General features: G+C 31.6%; 1 protein-coding gene across 1 annotated transcript in view; it reads left to right on the top strand.

Moving 5' to 3' along the window:
• Positions 1 to 22361, top strand: part of LOC106869541 (uncharacterized) — a 502813-nt gene that overhangs the window by 209941 nt on the left and 270511 nt on the right. The window contains exons 107-124 of the mRNA XM_089360195.1: positions 694 to 723; positions 1012 to 1041; positions 2248 to 2277; positions 5327 to 5356; positions 6975 to 7004; positions 7714 to 7743; positions 8547 to 8576; positions 9011 to 9040; positions 9343 to 9372; positions 10667 to 10696; positions 11647 to 11676; positions 12404 to 12433; positions 12805 to 12834; positions 13419 to 13448; positions 13798 to 13827; positions 21535 to 21564; positions 21891 to 21914; positions 22243 to 22272. Coding sequence (XP_089216321.1) covers positions 694 to 723; positions 1012 to 1041; positions 2248 to 2277; positions 5327 to 5356; positions 6975 to 7004; positions 7714 to 7743; positions 8547 to 8576; positions 9011 to 9040; positions 9343 to 9372; positions 10667 to 10696; positions 11647 to 11676; positions 12404 to 12433; positions 12805 to 12834; positions 13419 to 13448; positions 13798 to 13827; positions 21535 to 21564; positions 21891 to 21914; positions 22243 to 22272 — 534 coding nt within the window. The remainder of the gene's footprint in view (positions 1 to 693; positions 724 to 1011; positions 1042 to 2247; positions 2278 to 5326; positions 5357 to 6974; positions 7005 to 7713; positions 7744 to 8546; positions 8577 to 9010; positions 9041 to 9342; positions 9373 to 10666; positions 10697 to 11646; positions 11677 to 12403; positions 12434 to 12804; positions 12835 to 13418; positions 13449 to 13797; positions 13828 to 21534; positions 21565 to 21890; positions 21915 to 22242; positions 22273 to 22361) is intronic.

The raw sequence follows: 22361 nt of genomic DNA, 5'->3' as shown, positions 1-22361 counted from the left end.
TGTATGTCTGTTTACACACACACACACACACACGCATACATATATATGTATATACACTCATACATGTACGCATATATATGTAAGTTTGTATAAGGGCACACATAAATAAGCACACACACACACACACACACACACACACACACACACACACACACACACACACACACACACATATATACATGTGTGTGTCTTATTTTTGCAGTCTGAACATCTCTGTAGTTCATGTTAACATCTCTTTTCCCCCCAATCATCACTGCTAATTCAAAATTTGTTATAATTTAATTAGTGACTTAAAATTATGGTAATGATTTTAATTGTATAACTAGTTAACACGCACACACACAAGCCAATGTAAATTGCATCAGTTTTTACATTTTGACTTATAGTTATTTTCTTAAAAACGATTTCAAATACATTCAATTAATTATTGACTGGGGCCTCTGGTACTTTGATTACCTATTATTTTTCTATTTTCTATAAGTAGTAGTTCGATCAATTATTTTCAGTGTGTAGTATTTCGATCAATTATTTTCAGTGTGTAGTATTTCTATCAATTGTTTTGATCAGCTATCCATATATCTTTTCATATAATCGCACAATACACTTGATACATAAACACATAATATGCATAATCATGTATTCATTTATAAAGTATCTTTCGAAATTTTAACTTCGTGTTTATTAATTCCACAGAAGTTGTAACGGAAAAAGTAACACGCACAGGTAAGTTACTGCGTAATTTTCCGTATACAATATATCGTCATCGATATACAAATTACTAAGTCTTCAGCATTATTTAATTATAAATTTAAATTAAAATCTAGCCCATCGTTTCGTCATTTATGAAAGGATTATTAATTTTAGTAAAAAATGGCTTTATAATGTTTTTATCTTTTGGATAACAGAAAAATATTTAACATGTTCTTCCTCACTATATTTAGTGTTCGTCAGCATTATTTTCTGTATGTTATCACTCTGATAGAGATATACATACCTTTTATCTTTCACTAGAAACACGGGCTGAGGTGGAATCTACAGTTGGTGAGTGAGAGATTATTATTAAATGATTTCGTCGTTTCTGCTTGTTGAACATAGGAAGGCATAACATTTTATGCTTTAGTTTCTTGCTAATTCTACGTCGATGGTAAAGAATAATGTGCCGTCAGTTTGTTTAGTTACATATCTGAATGATAGTATATGCTCAATTGGTTGAATGCGTGTTACAGTAACTTTCATATAATAAATTTGTAGTAAACAGCACATATGCCATTTCTCGCATAAGTATTTTATTGAAAAGTTAGAAACGTATAACTTTTTAATTTAACGTTGTATTATGTCATCCAATAATCTTTGTAAAGAATGTTCACATGATTTCAAAATTTGCGTTGCAAAGACTAGAGTCGAAAGAAAAGCATTTTTTCTCACGTAAGTGACGTATGCTAGTTAAACCGGAATACATTCTGCATTTAACTTTTATGTATTATTTGAATATAGTTTATGTATTATTTGAATATAGACTGCAGCCGGTAGTGAGGCAGCAGCTCAAGATTTCTGGCCTGGAATGTTGATATTTGTTAGGGAACCATGTATTGGTTAAGTACCTTTCACGAAGGGTAGAAGAGGCTCGTGTTATTTCTGGCAAAGCCGTGGGAAATGCAGCTCTTATAGGAAAAATGAGGTCTAACGTAAAATTTCTAGTGAAAATAGTGTCTGTCATCATGCAATACTTGCCACTGGAACCTTCTATGGCGGCCGAGAGAGGGGCAATGTATTTTACAAAGTTTCGCCACTTAAATCCAATAGGGTACAGACGTCTCGCTATTATTTCCTTTATTGATTCATTTTGTAATTTATAAAGCTCTATGGCGAGGGAAAATCCGTACATTGCAAGATAAAAGTAAAGCAGCAGAATTAGGCTGAATGTGAGATGGCTAACATCTGACAAGATGAAGCAATCAACGTCATCATCATCATCACCATCATGATCACGATCATGATTATGATCATCATCTATATATACATACATATATATATATATATATATATATATATATATATGTATGTATATTTATATATATATCATACATGGATAGATATAGCTTGCAAACCTAACCTGTTATAGAATTGAACTCTTTCCGGAAAATTAGTGTAGTTAAACAATCATTAACATAATTTTACATATATTTGTTTTTACATTGTATTGGAGGTCAGTTCTCTATTGTCACAATCTTTTTATTCTATGTTCAGAACAACCTTCTGAGGTCGACGCCACTGTTGGTAAGTGTTTCCTAAGTAGTTTTAATGAAAATATATCATTCTTTATATTTTTATCTATTAAATTAATTCGAATAAAGATTAATTATATAATTTGCCTAGCTACGAACTAATACGTAAGACATATTTGCTTCTATTGAATCTACAGTTGGTGAGTCTATTTGGGAATAATTTTGCTCGCTTTCAGTGTTTGGCTTCACTGTTTACACGTGAAATATGTAAATAAAAAAAAATTAAATACATGTAGTTACAGCAACCCAACTGTGCTACACGATGATGAGGGGAATGATATGCAACATCTAGAGCATATCTGTATGTTTATATTAACGTACATGACATTTAGTAACTCTGACTTCCAAAGCGACTATGTATGCATAGCTTTTAATTTGCTGTGTTCTTTTTCTTGATGCAATATATAACCTTTGGAGAATTCGTATGTTTCTAACTCATGTCTGGTGTCAGTTCCTTCGTTTGTCTGCTTTTGATAAGTATCTTATTGCTTCATTTCGTTTTCACATTTATGTTCGAAATAACAGATTATTGCTGAATTACTTTGTAGACAATAATCTTGAAGGTGATGGAGGCAAGGACATTTTCTATAGTATATTGAATATTTAGCTGGATTACGTGTACTGAATCAATCATAATGTATTATAATTTGAAGTCATTCTCATAAATTATGAATTATTATATCAACATCAAATTACGCACATCTAGTGTCAGAATAATGTGACTACACACTCACACACACTCGCACGCACACCCATACGTACACACACACACACCAAAACATACACACGCCCATACATTTGACTGTGACCATCTCGCAAATCTGTTGGCCGACTTATCGTATATAAGCTGTATCCTGGCGCATAGAAGTATCTTAGAATTCTATACCTCATAGTCAATGTACCCTGCTTTTCTCTCAGAAATTCCCTCTTATTTTCCTGTTAATATGCAATAGAGACATGCGTGTCTTTATCTCCGTTCCGGTAAAACCTTGTCTTCTACATATAAAACCGCGTTTCATTATTTCCCGACATTCTGAATAAAGTTTCCTACATATTCCTACAAGTTTGCTACATATTGCTTTTTATATTGCTTGTCTGAAATATATCTACTGCTCTCTGAACAAGGGCTTATATAGCCCACCCATAAGGACATGCTGCACTCCTCTCGTTTAACATGACAGAGACACAATCACTGTGCCCGAAGAAAATATCTACACTAGTTAATACAACATAACTAGAACTCGGGTAGTTACTTCGAATGCCAGACCATACCATCATTGCAGACCACTTGGCAAATGCCTATCCTGAACAACTCGAAGCCTACAATAGTGAGACCGACTTTTCACCTTCGAGGTTAGAAAATGAAGATCGATTCATCTTTAGTCACTAATAAACTCTCTGTAAAACAGATTCCCATAATTTAGTACAACTCTAGCATTTTGGAATATGCTACATTTAAACTCACAGACACCAAAGGCTTTATCTAGAATATATGCTGCGTTAAATTGTTTGAAGTCGCGCTCCAGAAAATTTAAATTCTGACCGGCGTACGTGCTGATTCATTACATTTTTTATTGTCACTTGTGTGACCTATGTTCTTATCTTGTAGGAAAACACTCCGCATTCTCATTGCTGTACCGCAATACTTCTCAGCACTCGCATTCTTTTGGGTTTCATATAAACTATTTCAACTAACCCTACATCGTAGAATATCGACCCGCATCAATCGTACCAGTTAAAATCTTAGTCTCACAAGTACTGCCCTAGTTGGTGGTTTAATCTCTTAAAAGTGTGTACGCACACACACAAACTAACAGATTCACATACACATGTAGGTGCCTGTCTAAGATATTCTTAAGAGATTATTGTTAAACTGCCGATTAATGTGTATAAATTTTCGCTAATGTAAACACTGCTAGTATGATTCCGTTTTAGTTAAAGCATGATGATTGCATTTCATATTTGAAAGTGAGGCAATTTAGAATTCTTCGCATCGAATAACACAAAATATATCTGCATCTAATGCGCTGCTGATGAGCTGTGAAAGACGTTTGAGTTTGTAGAGTAGTTTGATTACATGCGTGTACGTATGTATCTATGTATTTATGTATGTATGTATGTATGTATGTATGTATGTATGTATGTATGTATAAATGTAATGTATGTATATGTATATATGTTTATACGTATGTATGTGTATGTATGTCTATATATATATATGTATGCACCCATGCGTGCATGCATACAAGTATGTATGCATATATATATGTATATGCATATATATGTTTTTATATCATTACACACACACACACACACACACACACACACACACACACACACACACACACACACATATATATATATATATGTGTGTGTGTGTGTGCTTAGATATATATGTGCATATATACATATATATATATATACATATGTATGATCACGTATATGTGTGTATAAGAGAAAGACACCCCATCATCAGAGACGACGTCGTCTCTGACTATGGGATATCTTTTATATCCCTGAGACAACTGTAAGACTTTGTTTCTCTGTATAAAATGTCTTAGATATTTCAAACTGCCTTAGCTTGACTCATTTTATTTAACATATACACACTCTCACGCGACCTGCGTTAGACTCCTCACTCATACTATTATCGAATCTGGAGTCTAACAGCGGTCCCTCCGTAGCACTTACATAACCTTAACTACCTCTTGGATCTTCCTGATACCAAAACCTCTCGTATATAATTACATATATATGTGCATACATAAATATATACATACATACTTATATATATATATGTATATATATATATATATATATATATATATATATATATATACGTACATGTACATGTGTATACGTGTGTCTCTGTGTGTGTACATGTGCGTATGTATAAGTCTGAAGATATAATATTTATATAATATTCTGTTTATCGATTTGAAAGTAATGTACCACCAAATGACAGAATCGTATAAACAACGATGTATTCTCTCATAAAGTTTCTTTCAAATATCTAACTACATGTTTCGTTAATTCCGCAGAGATTGTAACGGAAAAGGTAACTCGCACAGGTATGCTATTCAGAAAATTTTTCATACTGTATGTTAAAATCTGACATTCTTCTGCGATATTCTTTTTTAAATTACAGTTGTGTTAGTGTAGCTAATGTTGCAATTGCTTAAGTATATTTGATTTGTAAATCCCGTGAGTATCAATTTTCAGTTACGATAATTTCCACCATGGTAGTTGTACATGATCCGCTAAAGAATAGTCAGAACGTTAGACGTCTACTATGATATATATATATATATATATATATATATATATATATATATATATATGTGTGTGTGTGTGTGTGTGTGTGTGTGTGTGTGCGTGCGTGTGTGCGCGCGCGTGTGTGTGTGTGTAATGAAGAAGTAAATGCTATAGTTATCCAGTTTATACGGCACAACTAATTAGCACTCTAATAGAGCTTAAGGAATATAAAATTAAGAAAGAGGGAAGCAAATTTCAAAGTCGGTATTCATATTCATTCAATTCATTTCAAATTGTCGAAATTGTCCACAATATACAGAGATGCATTCATATATATAAGATTTATAAAAATTTATAAACACATATAAATATAGATGTACTTGTGAGGTTGAATGTCCATATTAGAAGCAATGAGGAGGGTAGATGAGAAAGTTAGTATAAAAGGATTTAAGAGGAATCCTGAATAAGGGAAAAGTCTGACGGCCGTTTCGGGAAGATATAGGTTGGTATGGGCGAGCTAACTCCAACCATAGCAATTTTCTATACTTCTCTCGTCAGAGTTAAAAGATTCAAAGAGTTAAAATTTTAAGAGACATGGAAGATTTGAGAATTTTAAAAAAGACGAATGCTTTGTCGGACCATACAGTTCATGCGGATGATATAATTAGAATTAAAGTTACATGTTAAGATACATTACGACGCTATATATAATAGCATTTTAAGATGAATCCAAATTATGAAGGGTGACTAGATTAAAACCTATAGGCTAATTATTTTTGGGAAAGAATTTAAAAGTTGAAAGATATTTATGTCTACAGGTAATTATGATATCAGATATTTAATTAAGTAAGCTTTTTTTGTTGGCACAAATAATATATTTGTGTGCTAAAAAAAAAAGAAAAGAGCTATGGTGGGAGTTAGCTCGTTCATACCAGCCTATATCTTCCCGAAACTGCCGTCAAATTTTGCACTTATTCAGGATTCCTTTTAAATCATTTTATACTAACTTTCTCATCTACCTTCCTCATTGATTCTAATACGGACATTCTGCCTCGCAAGTACATCTATATATTAATATTTTATATGTTTATAAATTTTTATATATTTATGAATTTTTATACATTTATAAATTTTTACAGATTTATGAATTCTTATATATTTATAAATCTTCGTATATTTATATATTTATAAATTCTTATGAATTTTAACCTTGGCTTATATATGCGAATGCATCTATGTATATTGTAGAGAATTTCGACAATTTGAAATGGATTGAAAGAATATGAATATCGGCCTCTGTAATTTATTTCTCTCTTTCCTAATGATATATATAGTCTTGTAAAGAGCGTGCGTCTGAAAATATTTAGTATATATGTCTTTGTCAATGTCTTCATAGTCAGTTCATAGACGCATTTTACATTTATCTTTTACTAGAAACCCGTTCGGAGGTGGAATCTACAGCTGGTGAGTGAGATAATTTCTTCTCACGTCATTACGTTTTGATATTTTCATATCTTCTTGCGTAGTTTTTTGTTATATTCTACGTTGCTAATGAAAAATATATATTTTGGACCTTTTTATGATACATTCAAGGACTGTGTTTTCTATTTGATAGGTTAGACAATATTTTACTGTTGCTTTAACACAGTTGAAGTTAAAACCACGTTTGCTATTTTTTCATATAAGTTTTTTGTTGAGAATATAGAAAATATAAATGGTTTTGTAACAGCACATATTCTAAGGAAATAATGTAGAGGTCTTATTACATAAGGATATAATATGTATTTTAATGGGTAATTGTTGTATTAGGTATTTTGGCATTTCTGTGTTATATATAAAATATTTTAGTGCGTAATATGTCCAGAATAATGTCTAATTGACTTACGCTCGTGTTTGATATTAACATTGCTGTTTTTATGATATAGGCTCTTACGAAAATACAATGTTTGTGATGAATGCATTTATGTAATTATAAAGGGTATGTGTATTTGAAATATTAAATTTCTTTCACTGGAATTGAAAGGAAGAGTCACTTCTTTCAAAGCTTACGTTTATAGTTAAATGGTAATGCTTTCAAGGATTCTCAGTTTTCCATTAGTTCTAATATTCTTGTTAGCTTTATATTCGCAAATACTTGATATGAAATTGCAATATTATTTCATTAATTTCACAGATATTGTGACGCAGGAAGAGCGTCCCAGAGGTGAGCAATTTTCTACATTAGAAATTTATTCAATAGATAAGAAATTCAGTTATATACTTTCATTTATGCGCGCGTGTGTGCGTGCGCGGGTTTGCTGCATTTAAATTGCACCCGATGACTGCATCCTTTCTTATCCGGACCGCTAATGTCTGTTAGGGTCCCACCTGTGTTTTAAATACATTTTACGTGGAGTAGAGGAGTCTCTTGTTATTTCAGACTAAGTCTTGGGGGAAGGTAGCTCTTCTAGGAGAAAGAAACTCTGACGTAAAACTTGCAGTCAAAATAGTGCCAGTCATCATGCAACAATGCCACTGGAAACTTCTATGGCGACTGAGACAGTGGAAAATGTGTTGTATAAGGTGTCGTCACTTAAATCCAATGGAGCGTAGATGTCTCGCTATTATTTAATTCATTGAATCGTTTTGTAATTTATAAAGTTGTGTGGTGAGGGAATCTTCGTGCATAAGCAAGGATGAAAGTCAAACAGCAGAATGAAGCTGAATGTGAGAGGGCTAACATCTGACAAGATGAGGCAATCATCATGATCATCGTGATGATGATGATGAATCTTCTCCTCTTCCTCCTCCTTCTCATCCTCATCATCCTCTCACTCTGTGTGTGTCTATTTATCTATCTATAAGATACATAGATAGGCATAACATGCAAGCATGTTACAGAAATGAGCTATTTCCCGAAAAATAGTGTAGTTAAACGATCATGAACATTTCTTTTACATATATTTGTTTTTACATTGTATTGGAGGTCAGTTCTCTATTGTCACAATCTTTTTATTCTATGTTCAGAACAACCCTCTGAGGTCGACGCCACTGTTGGTAAGTGTTTCCTAAGTAGTTTCAATGAAAATATATTAGTATATCATTCTTTATATTTTTAGCTGTTACATTTATTCAAATAAAGATTAAGTATATAATTTTCATAGCTATGAACTAATATGTAAGACATATTTGCTTTTAAAATATTTAATATTAAATCATTTTCTCCATAGTATGCAAAAATAGAATAATTTCTAGAGAAGTTTGCTGACGAATATTCGTATATATTGAAAGCAAAGCTATGTTCATTTTACTAATTGATAAAGGCAAAAGCTAACTCATGCTGTTGTTAATTCCACAGAAATTATTAAAGAAACCGAATCCCGAATTGGGATATCCGTGTAGATTTAATCGTATATATTGAGAGCAAAGCTTTGTTCATTTTACTAATTGATAAAGACAAAAGCTAACTCATGGTATTATTAATTCCACAGAAATTGTTAGAGAAACCGAATCCCGAATTGGTAAGCACATACTGATAAGTTTCCCTATGCATTTTTGAATTTATTGTTAGGAAATAATTCTGGTTCAAATAAATTTGTAGTATTTGTAAAAGAGTAAATAAAAGCGGTAAATATGCTTCAGTTAAGCTTAGTAACATACACAATTTGTAAATGTAAATATCAGTATAACAAATACATATTTAAGACATAATAATGTACAATAACATGCGTAAGCATTTAAAAACCTTTAGACACAAATATGTGTTTGTGTATAAATTATTTCACCTATGTACTTATTGTACCATATTTTATATTTCGTCCAGAAAAACCATCTGAAATTGAATCTACAGTTGGTGAGTCTATTTGGGAATAATTTTGCTCGCTTTCAGTGTTTGGCTTCACTGTTTACACGTGAAATATGTAAAAAAAAAAAAAAAATTTAATACATGTAGTTACAGCAACCCAACTGTGCTACACGATGATGAGGGGAATGATATGCAACATCTAGAGCATATCTGTATGTTTATATTAACGTACATGACATTTAGTAATTCTGACTTCCAAAGCGACTATGTATGCATAGCTTTTAATTTGCTGTGTTCTTTTTCTTGATGCAATATATAACCTTTGGAGAATTCGTATGTTTCTAACTCATGTCTGGTGTCAGTTCCTTCGTTTGTCTGCTTTTGATAAGTATCTTATTGCTTCATTTCGTTTTCACATTTATGTTCGAAATAACAGATTATTGCTGAATCACCTAGTAGACGAAAATCTTGAAGGTAATGGGAGCAAGGAAATTTTCTACAGTATATTGAACATTTAGCTGGATTACGTGTAGTGAATCAATCACAATGTATTATAGTTTGAAGTCATTCTCATAAATCATAAATTATTATATCAACATCAAAATAAGCGCATCTAGCAGCAGAATAATGTGATTACACATACATTTATATACATAGACACCAACGCAAACACACCCACATACAGACACAAACACATATACGCATACACACACACACAGAGACATAGTCACACACGCACACTCACACACGCAGGCATGCTCCTACATACACATACGCACTCACACCAACGTCCATTCATTCGACTGTGTCTAGCCCGCAATCTTGACGAATCAACCGTATATAAGCTGTCTCCTGTCCGCATCGAAATATCTTAGAATTCCGTCTCATAGTCAATATATACTGGTAATCCCTCAGAAATTCGCTCTTATATTCATCTTAATATACTATAAAGACATACGTGTCTTTATCTCTGATACGATAAAACCTTCTCTTATACATATAAAACTGCTTTCATTATTTCCCGACATTCTGAACGTAGTATTCTACATGAAATCTATACTGCTCGTCTGAAAAATTTCTACTGTTCACAAAACAAAGACTTATATAATCTACCCATAAGAACATGCTATGTACATCGAGCGCTGGAGGGATTGGTTCTGTTCGGTATGTTGGTTGTCAATATTATCGTTTTATTATCACTGGGTGTTTTCAGCGTGTGCGTGTGTACGTATGTAAAATTATGCAGGTATAAAATTTACATAATATTCTGCATATAAACACGTTGCATACTCTAATAAAGTTTCTTTCAAATGTTTAACTACATGTTTCGTTAATTCCACAGAGATTGTAACGGAGAAAGTAACTCGTACAGGTATGCTATTCAGAAGATTTTTCAAAATATGTATTAAAATCTGACATTTTCCTGCGATATTCCTTTTTAATTTGCGATTGTTTTGGTTAGTGTAGTTAATGTTGCACTTGCTTAAGTATATTTGATTTATAAATCTCGTGAGTATCAATTTTCAATTAAGATAAAGTCCAACCATGAGAAATATTTATGATCCGCTAAAGAGTAGTCAGAAAGGAAGACCTCTAGTATCATAGATGTGTGTGTGTGTGTGTGTGTGTGTGTGTGTGTGTTATGTTCTCTCTCTATATATACATATACATAGGTATACAATGTTTATATACATATATAATTTGCATATATATATATATATATATATATATATATATATAACAAAGTAAGGTTGGGGGTTAATGCACGAGTAAAAATATAACGAAAAGAATTTTAAAATGCAGGAGTCTTTTAAAAGTATTTAAAATCTTAACCAGTTTCACTTATTTAAAAAGATTTTCAAAAGTAAAGTATGAGGCTTTGTATATCCTCTGCTGTGTTGAACATTAATTTACATGAATGTATTCAAATGAAGTGATAGTGTCTTTGACAATGTTAAGAAAAAGTTTGAGGCTTTGTTTATCCTCAGTAACGAGTCAAAAATAGTTTACATATAAACATTTACACAAGATGAAAATTAGTTTACATGAATATATCCCGATCAAGGATGTGTATATATATATATATATATATATATATATATATATATACATATGTATACACACACACACACACACACACACACACACACACACACACACACACACACACACACACACACATATATATATATATATATATATATATATATATATATATATATATATTCGCCTAAAAAGAGCACGTCTCAAAATATTTAGTATATATGTCTGTGTTAGTCTGCATAGTCAATTGACGGATGTATTTTACATTTCTTTCACTAGAAACACATTCGGAGGTGGAATCTACAGTTGGTGAGTGAGATAATTTATTCTCACGTGATTACGCTTTGATATCTTGATATGTTCTTGTGTAGAGTTTTATTATATTCTACGTTGCTAATAAAAGATAAATATTTTGAACCTTTATATGTCACATTTAAGGACTGTGTTTTCTATTTGATAGCCAGGATGATAATTTTAATATTGCCTTCACAAAGTTGTTAAAAACCATATTTGTCATTTTTTTTTGCCATATAAGTATTTTGTAGATAATATACAAAATGTAGATGGAATTGTAATACAATACATATTCTAGGGAATAAGTGTAGTGGACATATTATATAATGTTATGATTAATACTGTAATGGTTAATGTCTGTTTTCGAATATGCTAGTTATTATGACAATTCTTTGTTATACATTACATATTCTATCGTGCTATATGCCCAGAATAATGTCTGTAATTTAGTTACGTTAGGATTTGAAACTAACGTTGCTGTTTTCATAATATAAGCTCTTACGAAAGTACAATGTTTGTGCTGAATGCTTTTATATAATTATAAAGCCTGTGTGTATTTGAAATATTAGAATATTTTCACAGGAATTGAAAGGAAAAATTACTTCCTTCAAAACCTATGTTTATTGTTAATTGGTAATGCTTTCTATCGTTCCCAGGCATCCATTAGTTCTAATATTCTTACTAGATTTATATTCGCAAATGCTTGATACGAAATTGCAATAATGTTTCATTAATTTCACAGATATTGTGGCGCAGGAAGAGCGTCCCAGAGGTGAGCAATTTTCCACTTAAGAAATTACCACAATAGATCAGAAATTCTATGCTATATACTGTGTAAATGTATTCAAACCCATTTACATACATTTGGAAATATTAGAAATACCTTATCATAAATGCCTTCGGATTATTGATGAACACTTATTGAGTAATGTAGAATATCATAAAGTGTATCCAGTTTAAAACAAATTCTTATCAGTTATTAACAACTACTGAACAATTTTCAATAAGTAATTCATTGCAACCTGTTTCTTAACTTCACTACCAATATGAGATTGAGAAAATGAAAAATATTTCGTAAAGTGTATGTAGACGAGTAGTTCTTAAATGGTTTCTTTTTTCTATTTCTATATAATTCGTATTCAGAACAACCTTCTGAGGTTGAAGCTACAGTTGGTAAGTGTTTTCTAATTAGTTTTCATAAAATAGAGCATTATTATTATTATTATTATTATTATTATTAATTTCCCGCTAAATTATATTCTCATCATTATTTTTCTAGTATAGATACCAGTAGTATAATTTGTCTTAATATGAATTAATATGTAACGTAAATTAATTGTATAAACTATATATATAGTAAAATATATAGTATCTCAAGAGCCTACATTTCAATACGTTTTGAACATAGCTCGGCATTTAAGCGACTGAGAATGAGTCCTTCCCGATTGTTAACTCTTTAGATCACATTATTACACATCTTTAGTCAAGGACACAACGGAACCCCTGTCAGAATGTCGATCTTAAGAGAACACACAAGCCATTATACCAGGCGCTCTCAAAAATGCAATAAATACTGAACGTAAGTTGCATTAAGTTAAGTTTAAATCATTATATTCAGAGTGAGTTATACTTAAAAAAAGTACCCCGATCAATATTTCCGTGTAAATTTATTGATACATTTTATTGCGCCTAGACTATTTAATATTTTGTTAATTCACGAAAACAAAAGTTAATTGAACACATTGTTAATTTCACAGAAATTGTTACAGAGACCGAATCTCGCATAGGTAAGCACTTTAAAGCAACTTTATAAGGTTCATCAACATTAATAATAGGTTTTTCTAGAATAATATACTACACTTTCTGCATATTATAAAATATAAAATCAAAAATGACCTTGTGCATTCATGAGAAAATATTTTGGAAATGTTTCTACTTTTAATAAATTGTAATACTTGCAAAAGATGTGAACGACATACATAAACATGTATCAGTTAAATGAAGCTCGAAAAGTTATATTTAATACATTTATCATAATAAAAATACCTAAAGTTATTTACGTAAATTCAAAGTTATATTTGTATGCGAACGAATTAAGCAACGTAAATATTTTATTTTATTTTGACTTTCGTTCAGAAAAACCGTCGGAAGTTGAATCTACAGTTGGTGAGTTAAATTTGCAATAGTTCCACTAGCTTTCAATATTTGGCTTCATTGTCTGTCTGGAATATAGAAGATTAAATAGGGAGGACTGTATAACTACGGAAATATTTAATATATTTAATGTCTAAAACAGAGAAATATATCGACTAGTACTCTCCTCCGACTTTGTCACGGGAGGTCACATGCGGCAATCCCACATGCACTCATAGGAACTCAAGCATATTCTCACATATCCAAACGCACTAATAACAATGTATCATTCACAAAATGAAAGATCATTATTTATGTCGTCATCTAGAAACAAAAATACATAAAATCATAATGCTTCCACAGTAATATGCAGCGTTGAACTAAATAGAGTTTAACATTTTATGCTTCATATACGGATATCAGACCTAATATGTATTGATTAACAAGACGTAGTAATGCTTTTAAAACTATTTCTAATTTGTGTCAAGCTTTGTCTTAATGCAGTTTATTCCGCTAGGAGAATTTGTACTTTTCTAACTTGCAGTTGTTGGTGTATAACGCCTCTTTATTATTGCTTTATTCTGTTTTCATTCGTGAGTTTGAAAGATACGAAACACCATGGGACAGAATATTACTGTTGAATGAGAGTATAAAAAAGTACAGCAATCTTTATATCGGCATAATGGCAGCAATTACATTGCCTCCCCACACACACACTATGTACCGAGTCAATTATTGTATCGGTGATTGAATTGTTATATTGATCTCGATCTATTGTAGTAATAGTATGCGCGCACAGGTATAATGTCACTTACTCAGAAAGACACCCCCACTGAGACCTTCCACTATAAATGACACGCAAATTGCTTGGGAGAACTGACCCTATGGGTGTTTGTGTCAACTTGAATCAGTAGTTCCTTTTCATATCGAAACATAACAACGTGTTCTGGGGAAGCTCTTACCTACCCGCAATCTTTTAACTATTTTGTTCTCCATATTGTGATTTTATTTTCTACATTCTTCCTTCCATACGTCAATGGCATACTTGCTCTACCCCAACGACTATTTTTACTTGGGATGTGCAATCCTTCATTCCTCCCTAACATCCTACACCAAGCGCCACCTATATAATATTCACGCCCAACCTTCAGTGTTCATTAACATAGACTTTGAAAACTCCTCCACCCCATGTTATAACAATCTTGTTCCTTTGTGCAAATGCACTATCATGACAGATCATGAAAACACTATTCCCCTTTCTCGCCAAAATTTATAAGTCATAACTAGGCGCCTCAACTTTGCTACGGCTAATACATTTTACTATTTTTGAGGAACGCACATGTTAAACTAGTAAAGACTACAATACAAAAACTTCGAGAATAGTTCATTCCCGAAGAAATACTAACTCTGTAGCAAGCTCAGATAAGACTCAAAACTTTACTACTCTAATCTAATCGCTCGATAAATTGCGCCCTACGCTGTTGTTTCTTGAAAAGAGTTCACCACTTTAATTTTTCATTACCTACATATCTGTAGTTATATATATATATATATATATATATATATATATATATATATATATATATATATATTTATTTATTTATCTTCGACCAGAAACAGTTCATGCAGTTGAAACTTCAGTTGCTGAATCATATATTATTCTCAAATGATTTCTTGCTAACTATGTGTTGCTTGATTTCACTCAGTTGTCTCCTTATTTTCTTGTGTAGTTTCTAGTACGTTAATGGAAAATGATGAATGTGCGGCAAAATGGTTTGGATAGGTATTCAGTTTGGGGAATACGCTTTAAAATAATTACTAATATCTGCATCTTAGCTTTCTAATAAAAACCCGTATAAATGTTTTTTTGTACTTAACTACCTTGTTGAGAATATAACACACATATTTACATATATGTATATATATATTTGTGTCTATATATATATATATATATATTTCTATATATGTACATAAATCTATATGCATATATATATATATTTGTATATATATTTTATTGTATATATATATATATATATATGTTTGTATAATATATATATATATATATACCATTCTGCCTAAATAATGGAACTGAAGATACAATATCCCTGCATATCTCACGTCTATTTTCGTTCCTCCACTTCACTCTCTGTTTCATATCTTATCTAGAATAACTATTGCTTAGCCATTATCTCACACCGTCTCCGATGAATGGATATATAAAATATCCCGGATACAGCTGTAAGACCTATTTATAAATGTTCTGAAATCTTTCACACCCTTGGATTTTTATCTCATTCTGTTAATTCATATATATATATATGTATATAAATTGTATACATATATATGTATATATAAATTATATATATGTGTGTGTGTGTGTGTGCGTATATATATATATATATATATATATATATATATATATTTGTATAGATATTTATTTGTATATATATATATATATATATATATATATATACATATGCAAGTATATATATATATATGTTTGTATAGATATTTATTTCACATTAATCCATAATGTGAAAATAACGCCCACATCTCTCTCAGATCATAACATTATAGAATTAACTATGTATGGTCCTAGACAACCCACTGACACCCACCCCACCAGGAGGACTCAAGCAATATCCAACCTGAATTTCCACGGGGCGGACTGGAAGTCAATTCGCAGAGAGATTCGAAATCAAAACTGGCATGACAGCCTTTCTATACAAGACAATGACCTCAAACTAAGTCATTTTATGTCAACGATACAAGACATATGCACCAAATACGTGCCATATAGAAAGACCAGCAAACATGCCAATAGAATTCCTAGAGACAGGAAAATCCTTATGAGACACAGAACAAAGGTCTCAAACCAGTTAAATAGAGAACTGGAGGATAGGAAAAGGGCTAAATTAAAACTAACACTGTTAGAAATAGAAAACAAAATTAAACTCTCCCATGAAAAGCAGAGAGCAGAGAAGGAAAAGAGAGCAGTAGAAAGCATAAAAACAAACCCCAAGGCTTTCTATAGATTTGCAAAGGAGACTGCTACGGTGCAGTATAAGATAGGACCCCTGTTCCTGCCTAATGGCTCACTGACTGCAGATCCCACATGGATAAGTGAAGTGCTCAGTACACAATTCAAGAGTGTCTTCACCTCTCCTCTGAGTCACATGCAGATAAAGAACCCAGCTGATTTCTTTGACAATAGCACTCAGCAGAAGGGGACTGCATCCATTACCTACATCGACATTGAAGAGGAAGATGTGATAGCTGCCATAAATGAAATGAGCTCAAATTCGGCAACTGGCCCCGATGGTTTCTCAGCTGTCCTCTTAAAGTGGTGTAAACAAGAATTAGCAGGACCACTCCGGATACTCGTCCAGAGTTTCCTTGCAAATGGTAAACTTCCCAAAAAGCTGAAGGAAGGCACCATATGTCCTATCCATAAAGGTGGAAGCAGAACAGAGGCTGGAAACTACAGGCCCATCTCTCTGACTTCACATATTAGCAAAGTCATGGAACGAATTGTCAGAAGGAGATTGATTGCGTTCCTAGAAGAAAATGACTTGCTGAATGAGACCCAGCATGGTTTCCGTCCAGGTAGAAGCTGCCTCACGCAGCTCTTGCAGCATTATGACTGGGTCCTGAAGCAGCTACTTGACCATTCAAATGTTGATGTGATATATCTCGACTTTGCAAAAGCCTTTGACAAAGTTGATCATGGCTTGATATGTCACAAGCTGCGAAACCTTGGCATAGCTGGTAAATTAGGAGAGTGGCTGCATGACTTCCTGAATGGTAGAAGTCAGACAGTTGCAGCCAATGGAGAACTATCTAGGGAAACACAAATATTGAGCGGTGTTCCACAAGGAACTGTTCTGGGGCCACTACTGTTCATAGTGGCCCTTCTGGACATGCCCACGGTCACTCGGAGAGCCACTGTCACTAGCTATGCTGATGACACAAAGATATATCAGGCAATAAAGAATCCTGATGATATTGTAAGCCTGCAGAATGACCTAAGTGCAATATATGAGTGGGCAGAGCAAAATAATATGCAGTTCAATGCAAAAAAATTTCAAGTACTGCGCTACAAGACCACAAGTACCTCCCAACTGGCATACACAGGGCCTGGAGGTACTGCAATCCCAGAACCACACACAGTAAGAAATCTGGGCATCAACATGTGTAGTGATGCATCATTTCACATGCACATTGTCAAGTTGACAGCAAAGTGCAGACAACTGGCAGGGTGGATACTGAGGACTTTCCGTACAAGGGATCAAAAAGTCATGTTGATTCTATGGAAGACATTTGTTCTGAGCCGCCTAGACTATTGCTCTCAGTTGTGGTCACCACACAGTGTTAAGCGGACAGCAGAACTCGAGGCAATTCAGCGGCACTATACAAAAAAGATCGCCACAGTCCAACAGATGAACTACAGGGAGCGACTGAAGGCACTAGGTCTCTACTCCCTGGAGCGCAGGCGGGAGAGATATATAATAATATACATATGGAAAATACTGGAAGGACTGGTGCCAAACTTTGGTATCAAGTACTACAGGAATGCCCGCACGGGTCGCCACTGCATGGTGCCAAAGGTACCGTCCACTGCATCTCACATAAGAACGAGATACTGCAGCAGCCTCGGTTTCAGAGGACCTCAGCTCTTCAATGCCCTGCCAAAACATTTGAGAGACATGCAAGACATGGATGCGGAGGTCTTCAAGACAAAACTTGACGCTTTCCTCTCCACGATACCAGACGAACCAATGGCTCGTAATGAGACGCAGTTTAGGGCAGCTGTGTCAAATTCTCTTATACACCAGATGTGCCATCAAAATTCTTGATTGGACCATGTCAGGTGGGGGAGAAGAGCCATGCAAGGAACGTGAAAATCACGGTGGTGCACCAGCATGACCGCAGCCACTTGGCTGAGACACATAAATAAATAAATAAATAAATAAATATATATATATACATATGCAAGTATATATATATATGTTTGTATATATATATATATATATATATATATATATGTTTGTATATATATATATATATATATATTTGTATAGATATTTATTTGTATATACATATGCAAGTATATATATATATATATATATGTTTGTATATATATATATATATATATATATATATATATGTTTGTATATATATATATATATATATGTTTGTATATATATATATATATATATATGTTTGTATATATATATATATATATATGTTTGTATATATATATATATATATGTTTGTATATATATATATATATATATATATATATATATATATATATATGTTTGTATATATATATATATATATTTGTATAGATATTTATTTGTATATATATATGTTTGTATATATATATATATATATGTTTGTATGTATATATATATATATATTTGTATAGATATTTATTTGTATATATATATATATATACATATGTAAGTATATATATATATGTTTGTATTTATATATATATATATATATATATATATATATATGTATAGATATTTGTATGTCTGTATATATATATATATATATGTATAGATATTTGTATGTCTGTATATATATATATATATATATATATATATATAGATATTTGTATGTCTGTATATATATATATATATATATATATATATATGTATAGATATTTGTATGTCTATATATATATATATATATATATATATATATGTATATATATTTGTATGTCTATATATATATATATATATATATATATATATATATGTATAGATATTTGTATGTCTATATATATATATATGTATAGATATTTGTATGTCTATATATATATATATATATATATATATATATATATATATATATATATATATATATATATATATATATATGTATAGATATTTGTATGTCTGTATATATATATATATATATATGTATAGATATTTGTATGTCTGTATATATATATATATATATATGTATAGATATTTGTATGTCTGTATATATATATATATATATGTATAGATATTTGTATGTCTGTATATATATATATATATATATATATATATATATATATATATATACATATCCAAGTATATATATATATATATATATATATATATACATATCCAAGTATATATATATATGTATATATATATATATATATATATATATATATATATATTTGTGTGGTGTGCATAATTATATTTATCCGTCTGTCCATCCATCCATTCATCCACCTATCTATCTGTTTGTCTGTCTGTCAATCAATCAATAATCAATTAATCAGTGCACGCACATTATTCTTTCTCTGGACAAAACAATTTTCTTGAGAGAATCAGAAAGGTGAAGCAAATAGCTGTGATATTTAATTCTTGAAATAGAACTTCTTTCATAAATTACATTTTTATCTGAAGATTTTCCCCTTATTTTCTCAGTAGAACTGGATTCTCTGTAGTTATTTACTCCAAATTTTACAATTGTGTTATTTATATGTTTAACGTTAGTTTATGCACTGTATTGAGTAACATCTTTCTTCAATTCTTCCTTTCACTGTCTGTCTGTTTGTCTGTCTGTCTGACTGTCTGTCTATGTCTAACTCTTTCTCTCTCTCTCTCTCTTTCCCTCTCTCTCTCTCTCTCTCTCCGTACACATATTCACATTCACACACATGCACATAAGTTAGGAATGAGCTGATGCATTGTTTTCCAAAAATCATGCTCGTGAAATATGATTTCACTCACAGAAAATATTTGCTGAATATTTGTTTGAAAATGTATCCAAAAGACACAATCTAAGCGGGTTTTCACTAGTTAAAGTGAGTCACATGGTCCAATATATACTAGGTCAGAAATATTGCCGGTCTGGTTGTTATGGTGTAAGGGAGACCAACTAATCCCCATCTATAATAAAGGACTAAATACTCTGCGATTTATGTCTAATGGTTGTGAATTTAAATCGATACGTTTTTGATTTGCAGCCGTGTAAAGGTTTTCAGAGAAGATTTTTCTTAGAATAGCAATGGACTGAATCATCAACCGAAGACCAATAACCAATAAGAGGCTCTACACCATCTGCAAATATCTTTCTTTTTGTTCGTTTGAAAATATATACGATCAAAAGTAAATTGAAGTTATAAAAGAAGGTTAATGAAAACATTTGAACCCAAAGTAGAAGTATTGACAAACGCAGTCTATAAACAGTGTATCTTGGATTATAATAAACTTTATTTCACGTTGCTCCAGTTCACTCAGCTGTAGAAATGAGTTGCTACGACACTGGTGCCAAGCTATATCAGCCTTTGCCTTTCCCTTGGATAACATCGGTAGTGTGTAGAGGGGAGGCTGAAATGCATGGGCGACTGTTGGTCTTCCTTAAACAACCTTACCCGGACTTGTGCTTCGGAGGGTAACTTTCTTGGGGCAATCCCATGATCATTCATAACCGAAGGGATCTTTGCCCTTTATATATTACGTATTCTCATACAATTTTAATTTGAAAAGAAAAATATCTATGACAAAATATTCATATCTTTTTTTAAAGATATGTAGTAAAGATGTCAGTATTTTGATGGAAATAGACATTTATTTATTTGAGTTGATACTAATCTGTATTGTACTTGACAAAACTTCAAATATCACGTATTTCAAATTCACAAACCGTAATCTGTTGTGAAATTCAGTACCGTATTAACTTAAGATTCATTTTTAAATCGTTTAATTGAATATTTGGTTAATTTAACAGAACATCTAACAGAACCAGAATATTGGATAGGTAAGCATCCGTTAAAATTATTGAAACATCGAATGTATATCAAGCGTTTTTTGCTTATATGAAGCTTCCTACATCATAGATATATTCATTTATACTATTACAGTAATTGATATCAAGTTTTCATTCCTTCGTTCTTTTCTATGAAATTTGCGTAATGAACTGTTTTTTAAAACTTTCTTGTATGTCAGTTACATATATTTGACTTGCAATATTTTAAAGAAACCAAAATTACGTAGAATATCTCATCTAATTAAAATATTAAGTGTTGAAGCTTGTGGCTAAGAGATTTTTAAAAATATATAAAACGGTTTTTACTTTCCATCTAGATCGGCCGCGTGCTGAAACGATCGGTGAGTTAACTTATAAACTGCAATTTTTCGATTATATCGGATTATTTGGATAGTATTTTTACAAATACAAATTTATTGTGTCTCTAACGTATTAGCTTGAGATTAAAAGAAAAAAAACCCTCAAAACATCAAATTTCCGTTTCAGATTAAATTTTAGACAATTATATTTCCGGCTTGTAACTGTAATTTCAAATTTGGTTTAATTCTTTCAGAAGTAATATTTGTTTAGTATACATACATAATGACAACATAGTGTAAATATTTGGTTATATAATGAATTAAGATATGTTATATAAAGAGCTAATCATAAATTTGGTTAAATTCACAGAAACGATATCGGAAACAATAGTGCGTGGAGGTAAGCAATATTTTCAATAGATTTACTTCAGAAGCCTGAAAGATTGTTTTAGATTTGTCGCTATATCTTCTATTTAACTTATTCGTCGT

Source organism: Octopus bimaculoides, chromosome 1 (assembly GCF_046866305.1).
Source record: "Octopus bimaculoides isolate indiv1 chromosome 1, ASM4686630v1, whole genome shotgun sequence".
NCBI lineage: Eukaryota > Metazoa > Mollusca > Cephalopoda > Octopoda > Octopodidae > Octopus > Octopus bimaculoides.
Note: the sequence above shows the minus strand (reverse complement) of the source record. Positions and strands in the feature narration are given on the sequence as shown.